At 36.9% G+C, this 20,408-nt stretch overlaps 1 protein-coding gene across 1 annotated transcript in view; it reads right to left on the reverse strand.

The window, feature by feature from the left end:
* Positions 1 to 20,408, reverse strand: part of ITFG1 (integrin alpha FG-GAP repeat containing 1) — a 337,289-nt gene that overhangs the window by 52,676 nt on the left and 264,205 nt on the right. Inside the window, exon 14 of the mRNA XM_021705838.2 lies at positions 6,343 to 6,421. Coding sequence (XP_021561513.1) covers positions 6,343 to 6,421 — 79 coding nt within the window. The remainder of the gene's footprint in view (positions 1 to 6,342; positions 6,422 to 20,408) is intronic.

The raw sequence follows: 20,408 nt of genomic DNA on the forward strand, positions 1-20,408 counted from the left end.
CTCTGTCAGCTTGGCTATTTCTATCAGATCTTTAGTTGATTAAGGTAAGGAAATGACTCCTCTTGCAAGAATTCATTCAGAGAAGAATGTCATGGATTTCCAGGAGGGCATAACAACACTTTACATTTTCTGTTATGAATTACGTATTTTGACACAAAATATACCTGATTAGTTAAGTATTGCTTAAACTGAAATTTTTCGCTGAACTATGAGTTTGACAATTTAAAATGTGATTAGTGGTTAGAATAAAATGATTTGGGACTAAAAATATTCTTTTAAGGATAATTACATGTGGATAAATGGAACATAACTATACTTTGAAGATAATTTCAGAAAATATGTATGTAAGAAATGAACATAAAGGATAAAATGTTTTTGATACTGGAAGATGTGACAATTATTGGCTCAAATGGAGAAATCTGAAAGGTTATAAATTAACATTATAGAAAGGCAATGTGCTTATGTGTTATAATAAATCATCTTCATCAATAACATAATGTGAATATGAATAATAATCTAATGTGAATATGAATTCATCAATATGAATTTTGTTACTACAAATGCTTCTTTGCCCTCTGAGATGCTGTGCTGTCAGTATGACATACATTTTAACTGCTCTTATATTTGAGGCATATGATGATGATGAAGTGTGCACAGAAGGTAAGGGTTACTTATGTTTTTTTCAGACATGTTAACAAATAGTAACCACAGAGAACTAAAGGGAAAATTATTTCCCTTTAGATTTAAATAGCAGGACTAATAAGTAATTTAAGGGGTAAAAAAAATCTTATGTCTAATAATGTTATTATTCACAAATGACCAACAACTTACTAGTTTATACAATTTTACTACCATGCTCAATCTACTAAGTTTTCATCAAATTTTGTTGAGGGAATTTGGATCACCATTGCAGATCTCTGGTTAATTTCCAAGACTAGTAAACAAAATCCTAGATCCCAAACCAGAGGAGTTCAGCTCCTAAAATTGTAATGATAAATGTAGTTTAATTTAATTTTTGTGATCTGTTACAGAAACTATTGGTTATTTAGAAAATGAATGAACACATAGATCAATGGAACAGAATAGAGAGCCCAGAAATGGACCCTCAACTCTATGGTCAACTAATCTTTGACAAAGCAGGAAAGAATGTCCAATGGAAAAAAGACAATTTCTTCAACAAATGGTGCTGGGAAGATTGGACAGCCACGTGCAGAAGAATGAAACTGGACCATTTCGTTACAGCACACACAAAAATACTCAAAATGGATGAAGGACCTAAATGTGAGACAAGAATCCATCAAAACCCTTGAGAAGAACACAGGCAGCAACCTCTTCGACCTCAGCTGCAGCAACCTCTTCCTAGACACATCGCCAAAGGCAAGGGAAGCAAGGGCAAAAATGAACCGTTGGGACTTCATCAAGATAAAAAGCTTTTGCACAGCAAACAGTCAACAAAACCAAGAGACAACCAACAGAATGGGAGAAGATATTTGCAAATGACATATCAGATAAAGGGCTAGTATCCAAAATCTATAAAGAACTTATCAAACTCAACACCCAAAGAACAAAGAATCCAATCAAGAAATGGGCAGAAGACATGAACAGACATTTTTCCAAAGAAGACATCCAAATGGCCAACAGACACATGAAAAAGTGCTCAACATCGCTTGGCATCAGGGAAATCCAAATCAAAACCTCAATGAGATACCACCTCACACCAGTCAGAATGGCTAAAATTAACAAGTCAGGAAACGACAGATGTTGGCAGGGATCCCTACACTGTAGGTGGGAATGCAAGCTGGTGCAGCCACTCTGGAAAACAGTGTGGAGGTTCCTCAAAAAATTGAAAATAGAGCTACCATACGACCCAGCAATTGCACCACTGGGTATTTACCCCAAAGATACAAATGTAGGGATCCGAAGGGTTATGTGCACCCCGATGTTTATAGCACCAATGTCCACAACAGCCAAACTACGGAAAGAGCCAAGATGTCCATCAACAGATGAATGGATAAAGAAGATGTGGTATATATATACAATGGAATATTATGCAACCATCAAAAGGAATGAGATCTTGCCATTTGCAATGACGTGGATAGAACTGGAGGGTATTATGCTGAGCGAAATAAGTCAATCAGAGAAAGACATGTATCATATGATCTCACTGATATGAGGAATTCTTAATCTCAGGAAAGAAACTGAGGGTTGCTGGAGTGGTGGGAGGTGGGAGGGATGGCGCGGCTGGGTGATAGACATTGGGGAGGGTATGTGCTATGGTGAGTGCTGTGAACTGTGTAAGACTGTTGAATCACAGACCTGTACCTCTGAAACAAATAATACATTATATGTTAAAAAAAAGAAGAAGGTAGTAGGAAGGGAAAAATGAAGGGGGGGAAATTGGAGGGGGAGACAAACCATGAGAGACTATGGACTGTGAGAAACAAACTGAGGGTTCTAGAGGGGAGGGGGGCGGGGGGATGGGTTAGCCTGGTGATGGGTATTAAAGAGGGCACGTATGGGGCGCCTGGGTGGCTCAGTTGGTTAGGCAGCTGCCTTCGGCTCAGGTCATGGTCCTGGAGTCCCGGGATCGAGTCCCGCATCGGGCTTCCTGCTCGACGAGGAGCCTGCTTCTCCCTCTGACCCTCCCCCCTCTCATGTACTCTCTCTCATTCTCGCTCTCTCAAATAAATAAATAAAATCTTTAAAGAGGGCACGTATGGAATGGAGCACTGTGTGTTATACGCAAACAATGAATCATGGAACACTACATCAAAAACTAATGATGTAATGTATGGTGATTAACATAACATCATAAAATTAAAAAATGCAAAAAAAAAAGAAAATGAATGAGTACTCTGTAATGTAACTTTCTTAACAACATTTGGCTATTCAGACAGTGCTAGGTAGTGGAGAAAGATCACAGAGTATTTGGTTAACAATGCTAAGATCCCTGGCAGCAAAAGTATGATTAGGGCAGGCCTTTTTTTGAATAATACTAAGGCACATTATTGTCTCTGGCTGTGGCTTTCATACTTTTTTACCACAGCCCACAATAAAAAGTACATTTTATGTTATCATGCAGTATGAACACACACATGTAAACACATAAAAGTTTCATGAAACAATACTTAACATTACTATCTGTGGTATACTCTGATATTTTCTATTGTTCTCTTTCATTCTATTAAATAAAAAGTCCTTGTCATAAGCCACACCAAATTAATTTCATGACCCACTAATAAGTACCGACCCTTAGCTACTTTATAAGAAAACCAGGGTTGCAGCTTCTGAAGTACATATATGTGGTCATTCTCTTTCTAGAGTATAAAGTCCTCTAGTGGGGCTAGATGGGTTGGAAGGTATGTATGGTTTAAGCAAGCAATATTTCTGTAGACTTCAACATGCTTAGCATTTAAACTAGGAATTTTCATCCTTTGAGATTTGGAGGGGGGTTTCATAAGAGCACTTCTTGAATCATTTGAATTAAGTGCTACTTCCCTGTTTGGAACATATATTTATGCAAGAAATGTAGCACATGCTTGAAATATTTAAAATATTTATTATTATTTATTACTTAATTTCTTAAAGGCAATATATGATCAGTGTAGTAAAATAAAAAATGAAAAAATATAGAGAGGAAAATCCCACAATCAAGAGATAATCACAGTAATATTTCTATATGTCATTTTTGTTTTTATATTTTTCCTACACATAGGTACACTTATAAACAGACACATACAATTTGGATTACATATGCAGATGTGCCTCCCTCCCAAACGTTATACCATAAATATCTGTTTGTTTAATAAAAAAATATTTAAAAATATGTCAGAGGCTGGAAATTATTATTATAAAATAGCATAGGTTATTAATTATTTCTCTATTGGACATTTAAATTTTCCAAGATTACTAATACCTTTTAGTTTTATGATTTTTTGCCATGAAAATTTACGCACTCATTTGATTTATGCATTCAACTGCATTTATCTTTTCTGTAGATATTTTCTCCTTTTCTTTTATGCCCACAAATTCCTTCCACAATTCAGGGAAAAAATTAATTACTCTTAAATATTAATTTAATAAGAATAGACCGAGTGTTCCATTATTGTTTTGGGACAGACTAAAAGAAATCATGCTAAGGAAATATTCTTCCATTCACTTAAAACAGCAATGGGTACTGAGTATTACTGAATGAGTTGTTAGCACCTAGTAAGATATTCTACTAGGTGTCAATGCTTGTTTGTAGTAGAGATTCATTAAATATATATTTTTGAATGAATCAACATTCACAGAGTTAAAAAACATTTTCACATCTAACTTGAAGAATAATATTTTAATAGCCTTTCATTTGTTGTAAAATTTATCTTTTTTAAAAATTAAATTTAGAAGGACTAAAAGTAGTAAGTAGTTAATGTACCTAGTAGGAAGTGAATCTCTTAATATCTTGCTTCCCCAAGATAAATGTTAATTTGATGAATATCCTTCTAGCTTTTTTCCTATGGAGTAGGAATTATTCATTTAACTGCACAAAAATATATGTATAAAGATCTTTACTGTTATATTGTTATATTATACTGAAAAAAAGAAAAATAACAGTGGCATGTCTAGAGTAGTTATTGTATCAATATACAAAACGATCCCCAAATAAATTACCTATATAAACACACATGGAAAAATTTACACAATATATCATTTCATGAAAAAAAAAGAAAAGAGGAAGATGGGTCTTTAAAATTTTTTGATCTGTTGTTATGATAATGAAGAGATTTCCCCCACTTTAAGCCATTAGTGCATTTGGAGATAACTACCTACTTGATGGTGTTAAGTAAGCAATTCTTTCAAAATACAGATGAATTAAAATTGTTTGTATTTTAGATAGCATTTTTCATTAATAATTGACCACTGAGCTAAGTTTTTGGTTTTATGTATGCTGGCCTTGCCTAAGTTATGCTTACTTCATTAAATAAGTAACTTCATCTTTTTTTCTTGTGTTCTGGAACACCTTACTTAGCACTGAAATTATCTGCATCTGAAACTCAAAAATAATTAACTGATAAAAGATAAAGCCAGCTGGTCCCAGAAACTTTTTTGTACAGTTTGATATGTACCTGAATTAAAACATAAATAATTTGTTCAAATTATCTTATCCTTATTTAAGTTTCCTTGACTAACAATGGTATATTGTTATTTTTTAAAAATATTTTATTTATTTATTTGACAGAGAGAGGCACAAGCAAGAGAGGGAACACAGCAGGGAGAGTGGGAGAAGCAGGCGCCCTGCTGAGCAGAGAGCTGGATGTGGGGCTTGATCCCAGGACCCTGGGATCATGACCTGAGGTGAAGGCAGATGCTTAACCACTGAGCCAGCCAGGCGTCCCAACAATGGTGTATTAAAGTGTTTAATTTTAGTTGTGTTTGTCAATTTCTTCTTGAATTTAACAGCTTTTATTTTATGGAATGTTTCTGTGCTGAAGCAGTATTATGGTTGAGAGTCTTGAATGTGTACAATTAGCGAAAAAGGAAATACACTCTGGTATGTTTATGTTAGGCCATTATATAAAATGAGAATGGCCATATAATGAATTGTTTCTTTCTTTTGTTCTCTTGGTGCATAAAAGTAGAGGAGTAACAGTAACTCTGTTTATATTTCTTCATGGTTAGGACTCTAGGAGTCTCAAAGAAGCCTATTGATATGTTAGGGTTCCTTTTTTTTACTTAAGAGAGTTGAAATTAGAACAGTTGTATTTACTGTGATTTGGACCTCATCTCAGTCAGCTAGCCATCTGTCAAAAGCAGACATCCTTTATTTAGTCTTACTTCCTTTTTGTTGTGGTTGCATTTCCCTTTATTATTTATTCAAATATATAACCAGAAGTTTTTCTTTATAATCCCTTATTAAAAAACCTCTATGTAACATTCTAGCTTCTATTCCACATATGAGAAAACTAGAATTAGTCTAGGTTGTAGATTGGATTCCTAATTTTTCTTCTTCTAAGAATAGCTTTGTTAACTAATTTACCACTTCGCACTTTGCTCAAGATAACTCCAGTAATTTCTCCCAATCTCTCTGTCTCTTCAACTGAAAAATAAGGATAATGATTTGGCTCCATCACAATAGGGATATATGAGGAATGAGTGTTAATATATTTGTCATGAGGACCTTTTTGTAATCTACTGATGTGCAGGGACTATAACAGAAAAACTTTATAAAAACAGAAAATCTTTATAAAAAAGATTTTATAAAGCATGTGAAAACATGATAATTTTTGTCATTCAGCTTACCTTGCCAATAGATTGATTAAAGGTGTTTTTGTGCATTATAGGCATTGTATCTAGTCTTACCTGAACCATTTTTCAGATATCCATTTGCATCTACAGTTGTATACATGATATAAGGTCCAGGCTGATTTACTCCAAAGGGCTACAATAAAAAAGGAATAGTAAAGCCTTAGAAAGTAAGTGGATCATTTGAAGTTTCAGGAAAACCTATTACAAACAAAGTAATGTTCTTATATATATAATTATAAACAGATGGCAGTTACTTAGAGAACATTTCCATAAATAGATAACCTGTTGACTATTTAAAAGAAAACCTCTGCTAGTAGAAACACTCTAAATGTGTACAATTAGCTTTAAATGATAAACATTTTAAATTATTTGTTAGTTGCATTTACATAGTTCATTAATTTTATTATATATTCTAAGATCTATTATCTCTTCTTTATTATATAAATGTGAATACTTTAAGCAAAATTTTCTTTACTACTTTTGGTTCTACCCAGAATAGAGCTATGAGAATTTTATTATGACATTTCTGTAGAATCTAGCATTGCTTTTCCCTTCTGGGATGGATTGGACATAGTTTACATTTTCCCAATAAATATCAAAATGAATAAAATCCACCCATAATAATTATAATAGAATGAAAAATATCAATGAGTCATTCCACCACATTTACTCTCTTGTACTAGACTTAGAGAAGACATTATTTTCCAGTTAAGGAAAAAATAATTGGCAGAGCCTAGTTACAATGGTGAGGTTTGTCTCCAATTTGTATATTGTTCCTTATTTCTGGAACATTCCTCACACATTGATACAGTGATTTATTCTCTTTAGATATCAAGGCTAATTAAATAGGGTTATAAAGAAACCAATGTCTGCAATGGGTATCTTAAGAAGAGGTGACAAAATGATCAAGAAATTCTTTGAACACTTTATAGAATTAAAAATTCTACTGTTCTTCCCAATAAAGTAGGGAAAAGTTAAAAAAGACATGTAGATAGTCTAATTATGTGCTAGAAATGATTTTCCTCCAGGATGACAGGCAATAAATTAAATTAATTTTGTTGATATGACAATTACCTGATTGATATTTTAAGAACATTAGAAGTCTATGGGCTTTTAGTGACCATGAGAAAACAGGTTGTTCTAAGAATGGAATTAAGATATAACTGAATAAAGATTCATGAAGAATATCACACAAATTTATAATAAAAACAATCTTATCAATGAAGTATTTTTATGTAGAAAAAAGAATATTACACTTTATATAGCATACTACTTCAGTGGAAGAATTACCAAGATTCCTTATCTATATCCCTGTTTTGCAGATGGGCAAGAGAGAGCATTGTTCTTTAGATAGGAACAGTTTAAAAGCAAACCACAGATAGTTGCATAGATGTTACATGATGGAATTATATTCTTCATACAATTAATCTTTTTCCTTTACAGTTTTATCATTTATACAAATATGTTAAAATATATTTGATTATGCCTATTTTAATTTTTATGTAAATGGAACCATACTGTATGTATCTTTCTGTGACTCGCTTTTTAAAATAGATTTTTTGAGACACATCCATGCTTAAGCATGTAGCTGTATAGTTCATTTTCATTGCTAATAGAGAATGCCATTGTATGATTATAGCATAAATATTTGTCATTTTATTGTTGATTGACACTTGTTTCCATTTTTCTTTTGCCATGATAAACATGGAATTCTTATGTATGTCACCTGATGCACAAGTGCTAACATTTATCAGGAGTCAGGTACCCAGAGGTAGAATTGTAAAGTCAAAGGATATATATATATGTATCTTCAAGTGTACTAGGTAGTGTCAATTTTTTAAAAGTTTTTATTTAAGTTCCAATGAGTTAACATACAGTGTAGTATTAGTTTTTGGCATACAATATAATGATTCAACACTTCCATACATCACCCAGTGATCATCACAAGAAGTATACTCCTTAATCCCTATCACCTATTTCAACCACCCCCTACCCACCTCCCCTCTGGTAACCATCAGTTTGTTCTCTAGAGTTAAGAGTCTGTTTCTTGATTTCTCTCTCTCCCCACCCCCCCTTTTTTTCTTTCTGCTTGTTTGTTTTGTTTCTTAAATTCCACATATGAGTGAAATCATATGGTATTTGTCTTTTTCTGACTGACTTATTTTGCTTACCATAATACTCTCTAGCTCCATCCATGTCATTGCAAATGGCAAGATTTCATTTTTTGACTGAGTAATATTCTAATGCATATATATATATACACACACACACATACACACACCATACTGACTCCCCCCCCCCCCCCCCCGCCCCCAACCAAATATAGGGTTAGAATTAGATCCAGGGTTAGGGTATGTGCCTGCTATCTTGCAGTTCAGAGACCTTCACACAGGGATAGGTTTAGGGGTTAGGGGTTAAGTGGTAGGGTTAGGGGTAGGGTTAGATTTGTGTTAGGCTATGTCCCTGGCATTCTGCAGTTCAGCAACCTTTCCAGGGAATAAAACCCCAGGGTGAGAATAGACATGGAAGTCATCTACCAAGCTAAGGCAAGCAGGGGATTTGAGCCTCTAAATACTCTTTATTTATGTTTATTATTATTTTTAAAGATTTTATTTATTCATCTGAGACACAGAGATATATATAGACAGAGAGCATGAGCAGGGGGAGAGGCAGAGGGAAGGGAGAAGCAGGCTCCCCGTTGAGTCGGGAGCCCGATGTGGGGCTCTGAAGGCAGACGCTTAACCATCTAAGCCACCCAGGTGCCCCTCTAAATACTCTTTAAAAAGATATTCAATTGTTCTGTTTTTTTTTTTCTTTTTCCCCCCCAGGTTGGTACCTAGCTATTTCATTATTATTATTTTTAAAATTTTTAATTTAAATTCCTGTTTGTTAACATACAGTGTATAATATTAGTTTGAGGTGTACAATGTAGTGATTCTACCCTTCCATACAACACCAGGTGCTCATCACAAGTAGCACAAATTTTTTTTTTTTTTTTTACTAAAGTAAGACCAGTTTATACTCCTACCAGCTGAATGTTGCTTCACACACTTAGCAACAAACATTGCTAATGTGTATATACTTCTTAACATAAATTATTTCATCTCTCCTAGGTTTGTTTCTTTGGACTAGGGTATGCCCTTTCATACTTTAAACTTGTCTCATTCCAGTGAGGTTTGAAATAATATTTATGAAGCTACATTTAACACTGTGTTACAACCTCAAATTTACCTTATTACCCATTCCAGTCTATGTACTGGAAGATTGGTATCTTGAACTATAAGCAGTATTTTCAGTGAACTTTCCCAAATGTATTCTTGACTATTTTTTGTATTTCACACTCAAAGAATTTCATACTATTATCCACGGCATCTTATTTTACAGATTTACTTAGGCAAGTTTTTCTCTCTTGCCCTATATTCATTTAAAAAATCAGTTCTCAGCATGTCTTTATTATGAGTCTTAAAGCTGCAGTTCACTTCTCACCATGGGCCAGTCACTTTGATATTTAAACACAAGGTCTAGAAATCCAGATTCGATTCCTCCACACAGTAGTTCTCAATCTGTGGTGCAAGGACCCTTGGAGGTCCCAAAACCCCACTGTAAAAAGTGTGGATAATCAGCAGTGGCACTAAACTATGGTTATTCAGACTTGGGTATTTTAACTTAGCCAACATTTTCTTGAAAATAACAAAGTGAGTCTGTCACTTTTAGGAAAATGACTGGCAGTATTTGTGGCTAATGATAAAATTTGAGCTTCTAAAGGAAAATTGAAATTTTAGAAGACTTGTATTCACCACTGTGAGTCTGACATATTAAAAACTTAAAACCTTTTCTGATGAGATCAGCAGTGATATTAGCAAGTGTGATTTAAAAAAATTATATAATGAAATATGTTAATATTGGGAAGATCTGCATAACTCGGTACACCAATATTTTCCAAATAATCCAAAGCATGATGTTACTAAACCATGCATGGGCAAAAGAACATTCAAAGTAAAGCTAGATCAATGGATTTTAAAGTAATAGAGTAGGGGAGAATCATTTTTGGAATGGGACAGTAGGACCTCAAAAATCTCCTTCATAAAAGCAATGAGAACACTGGCAAAAAAAATTATCAAAGAAACTTTTTCAGGACTCTGGAAATCAAGAGAAGGTTTGCAAGAATCTGAGGAATATCTCTTCAAGAAAAGAACTGAATATCAGTAAGAATAATACACTTTGCTGCCTTTTAATTTGCCTTACTCCTAAAACCTTTACTCTAGCTCTGAAGTAGCCTTGAAAACCAACAGCTCTGCAACTAAGTCAGCTGTGAAAATGAAAAGCCTAGCAGCTAATGGACGGTCTGGCAGAACAGGTTGGGAGCCCCAAAGCCCCATCCCCAGAGAACTGTCACTATTTGATGTGTCTGGCAGCTTCCTGACAAGCTCTAGTCTCAGTATTTATCTTTATTTGGCAAAATTGAGAGCTTGTTCTGTGTGGACAGCCTTATCAAACTGGAACATTTGTTAAAAACAATCACTAGCAATTGTTTATTTGTGTAATTGTTTGGGCTAATGAGAGGTTGAACAAATCTTAAAAGGAAATATATGAACGAGATGTTCAAAGATGGGCTTTGAAAAACTGACACATTCCTGGAGATTTGGAAGGCCACACACATGTGCAACACTGTTTCCAGCCAAAAGACCCAAAAAGGCCATAATTTCTCATCTCATCTCATGTCTCATTAAGGAAACATCTATCCAATCACATCTGACCATTAGGCTAACTTGAGTAGGGACTTCAATGGCTACACACAATAGAGAATAGAGATTTTAAAGTATTAGTCCAGGAAAATTACTGAAAAAAAAAAAGCAGCAAGAACAACAAACAGCAACAACAACAAACCCAGGGGAAAAATTTCCAGGATTAACACGTTATTATTATAAAATGTCTGGTTTTTAACAAAAAATTATGACACAAACAGGAAAGTTTGGCTCATACATAGGGGAAAAAAGGGGTCAATAGAAACTGTCCCCAAGGAAGCCTAGATAATTTGACTTACTAGGCAGAGATTCTAAATCAGCTATTATAAATGTGTTCAAAGAACTAAAGGAAATCATGTCTAAAGATTCGAAGGGAATTATGAAAACAGTGTTTCACCAAAATAGAGTATCAATAAAGAGATAGAAATCACACACAGAAAAAACAAATTCTAGGGGTGCCTGGGTGGCTCAGTCATTAAGCATCTGCCTTCGGCTCAGGTCATGATCCCCGGGTCCTGTTTTGAGCCCTGCATTGGGCTCCCTCCTCCATGGGAAGCCTTCTTCTCCCTCTCCCACTCCCCCTGCTTGTGTTCCCTCTTTTGCTGTGTCTCTCTCTGTCAAATAAATAAAATCTTTAGAAAAAACCCCAAATTCTAGAGTACAGTAACTGAAATGAAAAATTCACTAGAGAGGCTCAACAACAGATTTAAATTGGCAGAAGAAAGAATCAACAAAACTGAAGGTATGTCAATTCAGATTATCCAGTTTGAGGAAAAGAAAGATGAAGAAGGAACATTTAAAAAAAAAAAAAAGAACAGAGCCTCAGTGACATATGAAGCACCCAAGAACACCAAGAATAATAGGAGTCCCAGAGGAGAGGAGAGAGAGAAACTGGCAAAAAGAATGTGAAGCAATAATGGTTGAAACTGCCTGAATTAAACAAATTAACTGCACATCCAAAAGCTCAACAAACTCCAAATAGGATGAACTTGAAGAGATCTACACCAGGATACATCATAGTCAAACCTCACCAAACACATCACAGTCACACTGCTGAAAGTCAAAAAATTTAAATGCAGCAAGAGAGAACCCATTATATACAAGGGATTCTAGATAACAGCTGATTTCTCATCAGAAATCAAGGAGGCCAGAAGGCAGGAGGATGATATATTCAAAATGTGAAAGAAAAACACTGCCAGCCAAGAAGTCTAAAATCCAGCAAAATATATCCTTCAAGAATGAAAGGGAAATTAACACACTGTGAAGTAAAAACTGAGAGAATTGGTCATTAACACACCTAGCGGGAAATACTAAAGGGGGTTCTTCTGGCTAAACTGAAAGTCCACTAGACAGTAACTCAAATCCACACAAACAAAAAGTACTAGTAAAGGTAACTATAAGTAAATAAACACAACGGCATAAATATATATTTCTTTGGTAGCTTTTTCCCCTATCTAATCTAAAACATGCATAAAACAATAATTAAAAAACCATGTTGTCAGGAACATAATAAATAAAGATGTAATTTGTATGACAACAGAAGTGCAAAAGAGGAGGGTGTAAACTGATGTATACGGGAGTATAGTTTTTTTTAATGCTATTGACATTAGGGTGGTATTGAACTAGACTGTTTCTAAGATAGAAACTAATTCTGAGAGAAACCACTAAGAAAATAACTTGAAAAAATAGAGTATAAGAGGGGCCCCTGGGGGGTGGGGGTGGAGTAAGATGGCGGAGGAGTAGGAGACCTGGATTTCGTCTGGTCTCAGGAATTCAGCTGGATAGGGATCAAACCATTTTGAACACCTACAAACTCAACAGGAGATCGAAGGAAAGAATAGCAACAACTCTCTGAACAGAAAAGTGGCCACTTTCTGGAAGGTAAGATGTGGGGAGAAGTGAATCCGAGGCAGATATCAGGATAGACAGCGGGGAAGGGGGCCTCCGTTGGCCACTTCTGGCAAGTGATAGAGCCACGGAGCACAAAATCGGAACTTTTAGAAGTCTGCTCCGCTGAGGGACGTTGCTCCAGTGGCTAAGAGGGGGATGAAACCCTTGCTGGGACAGTGTGGTCTCAGGACCCTCGGGGTCACAGAAAGACCGGGGGTGCCTGAGTGCGGCAGAGCTCCCAGATATCAGAGCGGGGAAGCCGGCTGCAGAGACGGAACTGAGGCTCGGGCTCTCAGCTCGGGGTTGTCATAAACTGTGATCCGCGGCACAGTCGGGTCCCTGCTCCTCCAGCAGGGACCCAACGAGCGGCAGATCCGGGGAGACTCCCCTTCTTCCCCCAGGAGGAGTGGCGCGGGAGCGCACCACAGGGATCTGCTGGGTTTGGAGACTCCACACCGAGTCGGGTGCCAGAGATAGAAACACTCGGTCACAGGCCGGGTGAGCACGGAGTGCAGCCGGAGACTGGGGAGAGGGGAGTGACTGGCGGCTTTTCTCTGGGGGCTCACTGAGGAGTGGGGCCCCGAGTTCTCGGCTCCTCTGGGACGGAGATTGGGAGGTCGCCATTTTCACTCTCGGCCTCCAAAGCTATATGGAGAGCTTGCAGGGAACAAAAGCTCTGGAGAGCAAACCCGAACAGATTACTTAGCCTGGACCAGCAAGGGCGGGGCAATTCTGCCTCCGGCAAAGACATTTGGGAACCATGGCAACAGGCCCCTCCCCCAGAAGATCCGCGAGAACAGCCAGCCAAGACCAAGTTTACCGATCAATGAGAATGGCAGAACTCCAGTGCTAGGGGAATAATGCACATAGAATCCATGGCTTTTTTACCATGATTCTTTAGTCTTTCAAAGTTAATTTTTTTTAACTTTTTTTTGTGTGTGTGAATTTTTCTTTTTCCCTTTTTCAACCAACATCTTATCAATCCCTTTTTAAAAAAACATTTTTATTTTTCATCTTTAGAGTCATATTCTATCCCTTCATAGTAGTTACCGTTATTTTTGGCATATATGTATATATAAGTTGTTCTCTCTTTAAAATTTTGAGATAGTTTCTTCTAACAGATCAAAATATACCATAAATCTCTAGTGTATGGTTTTGTTCTACTCTCCTGCCTGATAACATTCTCTCCTTTTTTTTTCTTTTTTTCTTAAATCCTCTTCTTTCTTTCTTCAAACAGCTTCTTATCAATTCCTTTTATAAAATTTTTTATAATTTTCATCTTTACAGTCATATTCCATCCCTTCATCATATCAACCCTTATTTTTGTACATACATAAGTTTTTCTTTCTTTAAAATTTTGGGAGGCACTTTCTTCTAACAGCCCAAAATACACCCAAATCTAGTGTGTGGCACTGATCTATGCACCAGCCTGATGATATTTGATCATATTCTGTTTTTTTTGTTTTGTTCTGTTTTGTTTGTTTTTATCTTTTTCTTTTTCTTTTCTTTTCCTTTATTCTTTCTTTCCCTTTCTTATCCCCTGGCTTCAGGTCTTTTCTGATTTGTTTAGAGTATATTTTCTGGGGACGTTGTTATCCTGTTAGCATTTTGTTCTCTCATTCATCTATTCTCCTCTGGACAAAATGACAAGACGGAAAAAATCACCATAACAAAAAGAACAAGAGGTAGTACCGACTGCCAGGGACCTACTCAATACGGACAATAGTACGATGTCGGATCTAGAGTTCAGAATCATGACTTTAAAGATACTAGCTGGGCTTGAAAAAAGCATGGAAGTTATTAGAGGAACCCTTTCTGGAGAAATAAAAGAACTAAAATCTAACCAAGTCGAAATCAAAAAGGCTATTAATGAGGCGCAATAAAAAATGGGGGCGTTAACTGCTAGGATAAATGAGGCAGAAGAGAGAATCAGTAATATAGAAGATGAAATGATGGAAAATAAAGAAGCTGAGAAAAAGAGAGATAAACAACTACTGGATCACGAGGGCAGAATTCGAGAGATAAGCGATACCATAAGACGAAACAACATTAGAATAATTGGGATCCCAGAAGAAGAAGAAAGAGAGAGAGGGGCAGAAGGTATAATGGAGCAAATTATAGCAGAGAACTTCCCTAATTTGGGGAAGGAAACAGGCATGAAAATCCAGGAAGCACAGAGAACCCCTCTCAAAATCAATAAAAATAGGTCGACACCCCGACATCTAATAGTAAAACTTACGAGTATCAAAGACAAAGAGAAAATCCTGAAAGCAGCTCGGGAAAAGAGATATGTAACCTACAAGGGTAGAAACATTAGATTGGCAACAGACCTATCCACAGAGACCTGGCAGGCCAGAAAGGACTGGCAGGATATATTCAGAGCACTAAATGAGAAAAATATGCAGCCAAGAATATTATATCCAGGTAGGCTGTCATTGAAAAGAGAAGGAGAGATAAGAAGCTTCCAGGACAAACAAAAACTAAAGAAATTTGCAAACACGAAACCAGCCCTACAAGAAATCTTGAAAGGGGTCCTCTAAGCAAAGAGAGAGCCTAAAAGTAACATACACCAGAAAGGAACACAGACAATATACAGTAACAGTCACCTTCCAGGCAATACAGTGGCACTAAATCCCTATCTTTCAAGAGTTACCCTGAATGTAAATGGGCTAAATGCCCCAATCAAAAGACACAGGCTATCAGACTGGATTAAAAAACAAGACCCATCGATATGCTGTCTGCAAGAGACTCATTTTAGACCCAAGGACATCCCCAGATTGAAAGTGAGGGGGTGGAAAACCATTTACCATGCTAATGGACACCAAAAGAAAGCTGGGGTGGCAATCCTTACATCAGACAAATTAGATTTTAAACCAAAGACTGTAATAAGAGATGTGGAAGGACACTATATCCTACTTAAAGGGTCTATCCAACAAGAAGATCTAACAATTGTAAATATCTATGCCCCCAACATGGAGCAGCCAATTATATAAGGCAATTAAGAACAAAAGCAAAGAAACACATTGACAACAATACAATAATAGTGGGGGACTTTAAAACCCCCTCACTGAAATGGACAGATCATCTAAGCAAAAGATCAACAAGGAAATAAAGACTTTAAATGACACACTGGACCAAATGGACTTCACAGACATATTCAGAACATTCCATCAAAAAGCAACAGAATACACATTCTTCTCTAGTGCCCATGGAACATTCTCCAGAATAGATCATATCCTAAGTCATAAATCAGGTCTCAACCGGTACCAAAAGATTGGGATCATTCCCTGCCTATTTTCAGACCACAATGCTTTGAAACTAGAACTCAATCACAAGAGGAAAGTCGGAAAGAACTCAAATACATGGAGGCTAAAGAGCATCCTACTGAAGAATGAATGGGTCAACCAGGAAATTAAATAATTAAAAAAATTCATGGAAACCCATGAAAATGAAAACACAACAGTTCAAAATCTTTGGGAGGCAGCAAAGACAGTCCTAAGAGGAAAGTATATAGCAATACAAGACTTTCTCAAGAAACAAGAAAGGTCTCAAGTACACAACCTAACCCTCCACCTAAAGGAGCTGGAGAAAGAACTGCGAATAAAGCCTAAACCCAGCAGGAGAAGAGAAATAATAAAGATCAGAGCAGAAATCAAGAAATAGAAACTAAAAGAACAGTAGAACAGATCAACGAAACTAGGATCTGGTTCTTTGAAAGAATTAACAAGATTGATAAACCCCTGGCCAGACTTATCAAAAAGAGAAGAGAAATGACCCAAATCAACAAAATCATGAATGAAAGAGGAGAGATCACAACCAACACCAAGGAAATACAAATAATTATAAGAACATATTATGAGCAACTCTATGCCAGCAAATTCGATAACCTGGAAGAAATGGATGCATTCCTAGAGATGTATCAACTACCAAAACTGAACCAGGAAGAAATAGAAAACCTGAACAGACCTATAACCAGTAGGGAAATTGAAGCAGTCATCAAAAATCTCCCAAAAAACAAAAGCCCAGGGCCAGATGGCTTCCCAGGGGAATTCTACCAAACATTTCAAGAAGAATTAATACCTATTCTTCTGAAACTGTTCCAAAAATAGAAATGGAAGGAAAACTTCCAAACTCGTTTTATCAGGCCACCATTCCCTCGAACCCAAAACCAGACAAAGACCCCATCATAAAGGAGAATTACAGACCAATATCCTTGATGAACATGGATGCAAAAATTCTCACCAAAATACTAGCCAATAGGATCCAACAGTACATTAAAAGGATTATTCACCATGACCAAGTGGGATTTATCCCTGGGCTGCAAGTTTGGTTCAACATCCGCAAATCAATCAACGTGATACAATACATTAACAAAAGAAAGAACACGAATCACATGATCCTCTCAATAGATGCAGAAAAAGCATTTGACAAGTACAGCATCCTTTCTTGATCAAAACTCCTCAGAGTATAGGGATAGAGGGTACATACCTCAATATTATAAAACCCATCTATGAAAATCCTACAGCGAATATCATTCTCAATGGGGAAAAACTGAGAGCTTTCCCCCTAAGGTCAGGAACGCGGCAGGGATGTCCACTATCACCACTGCTATTCAACATAGTATTGGAAGTCCGAGCCACAGCCATCAGACAACAAAAAGAAATCAAAGGCATCCAAATTGGCAAAGAAGAAGTCAAACTCTCCCTCTTTGCAGATGATATGATACTTTATGTGGAAAACCCCAAAGACTCCACTCCAAAACTGCTAGAACTCATACAGGAATTCAGTAAAGTGGCAGGATATAAAACCAATGCACAGAAATCAGTGGCATTCCTATACACCAAGAACAAGACAGAAGAAAGAGAAATTAAGGAGTCGATCCCATTGACAATTGCACCCAAAACCATAAGATACCTAGGAATAAATCTAACCAAAGAGACAAAGGATCTTTACTCAGAAAACTATAAAATACTCATGAAAGAAATTGAGGAAGACACAAAGAAATGGAAAACGTTTCATGCTCATGGATTGGAAGAACAAATATTGTGAAGATGTCAATACTACCTAGAGCAATCTACACATTCAATGCATCAAAATACCATCCACTTTTTTCAAAGAAATGGAACAAATAATCCTAAAATTTGTAAGGAACCAGAAAAGACCCCGAATAGCCAAAGGAATGTTGAAAAAGAAAAGCAAAGCTGGCGGCATCACAATTCTGGACTTCCAGCTCTATTACAAAGCTGTCATCATCAAGACAGTATGGTACTGGCACAAAAACAGACACATCGATCAATGGAACAGAATACAGACCCCAGAAATGGACCCTCAACTCTATGGTCAACTCATCTTTGATAAAGCAGGAAAGAATGTCCAATGGAAAAAAGACAGTCTCTTCAACAAATGGTGTTGGGAAAATTGGACAGCCACATGCAGAAGAATGAAACTGGACCATTTCCTTACACCACACACAAATGTAGACTCAAAATGGTTGAAAGACCTCAATGTGAGACAGGAGTCCATCAAAATCCTAAAGGAGAACACAGGCAGCAACCTCTTCGACCTCAGCCGCAGCAACTTCTTCCTAGAAACATTGCCAAAGGCAAGGGAAGCAAGGGCAAAAATGAACTATTGGGACTTCATCAAGATAAAAAGCTTTTGCACAGCAAAAGAAACACTCAACAAAACCAAAAGACAACCAACAGAATGGGAGAAGATATTTGCAAATGACATATCAGATAAAGGGCTAGTATCCAAAATCTATAAAGAACTTATCAAACTCAACAGCCAAAGAACAAATGATCCAATCAGGAAATGGGCAGAAGACATGAACAGACATTTTTCTAAAGAAGACATCCAAATGGCCAACAGACACATGAAAAAGTGCTCAACATCGCTTGGCATCAGGGAAATCCAAATCAAAACCTCAATGAGATACCACCTCACACCAGTCAGAATGGCTAAAATTAACAAGTCAGGAAACGACAGATGTTGGCGGGGATGCGGCGAAAGGGGAACCCTCCTACACTGTTGGTGGGAATGCTAGCTGGTGCAGCCACTCTGGAAAACAGTATGGAGGTTCATCAAAAAGGTGAAAATAGAGGTATCATATGACCCAGCAATTGCACTATTGGGTATTTACCCCAAAGGTACAAATGTAGGGATCTGAAGGGGTACGTGCACCCCGATGTTTACAGCAGCAATGTCCACAATAGCCAAACTGGAAAGAGCCAAGATGTCCATCGTCAGATAAATGGCTAAAGAAGATATGGTATATATATACAATGGAATATTATGCAGCCATCAAAAGGAATGAGATCTTGCCATTTGCAACCACATGGATGGAACTGGAGGGTGTTATGCTGAGTGAAATAAGTCAATCAGAAAGACATGTATCATATGACCTCACTGATATGAGGAATTCTTAATCTCAGGAAACAAACTGAGGGTTGCTGGCGTCGGGGGTGGGGTGGGAGGGATGGGTGGCTGGTGATAGACACTGGGGGGGTATGTGCTATGGTGAGCAGTGTGAATTGTGCAAGACTGTTGAATCACAGATCTGTACCTCTGAAACAAAGAATGCAATACATGTTAAGAAAAAAAAGAAGATAGCAGGAGGGAAAGAATGAAGGGGGGGAAATCGGAGGGAGAGACGAACCATGAGAGACGATGGACTCTGAAAAACAAACTGAGGGTTCTAGAGGGGAGGGGTGTGGTAGGATGGGTTAGCCTGGTGATGGGTATTAAAGAGGGCATGTTCTGCATGGAGCACTGGGTGTTATGCATAAAGAATGAATCATGGAACACTACATCAAAAACTAATGATGTAATGTATGGTGGTTAACATAATAGTAAAAAAAGTTAAAAAAAAAAAGAGGGGTGCCTGGGTGGCTCAGTCGTTAAGCATCTGCCTTCGTCCTCGGTCGTGATCCCCGGGTCCTGGGATGGAGCCCTGCATCGGGCTCCCTGCTCAGCAGGAAGCCTGCTTCTTCCTCTCTCACTCCCCCTGCTTGTGTTCCCTCTTTTGCTATCTCTGTCAAATAAATAAATAAAATCTTAAAAAAACATAGAGCATAAGAAAGAAGGGAATTAAGACCATATCCTGGAAAACATGTAACACAAAAGAAAGCAGTAATGGTGGAACAGAGGAAAGAAAAAAGACATAAGACAGAGAAAAAAATAGCAGACAGAAATCCTACCTTATCAATAATTATATCAAATGTAAATGGATTAAAACAGTGCTATCACATAGCAGAAATTAGCAGAATGCATAGAACAATATGATTTAACTATATGCTGTCTACAAAAGACATGCTTTAAATTCAAAGACAACAAATAGGTTGAAAGTAAAAGCATGGAAAAGATATACCATTAAAATAGCAACCAAATGACAGCTGGAGTGGCCATACTAATATTGGACAAAATTGTTACTAGAGACAAAAAGGACATTTTATAATGATAAAAGGGTCAATCCATCAAGAAAAC

Source organism: Neomonachus schauinslandi, chromosome 16 (genome assembly GCF_002201575.2).
Source record: "Neomonachus schauinslandi chromosome 16, ASM220157v2, whole genome shotgun sequence".
Taxonomy (NCBI): domain Eukaryota; kingdom Metazoa; phylum Chordata; class Mammalia; order Carnivora; family Phocidae; genus Neomonachus; species Neomonachus schauinslandi.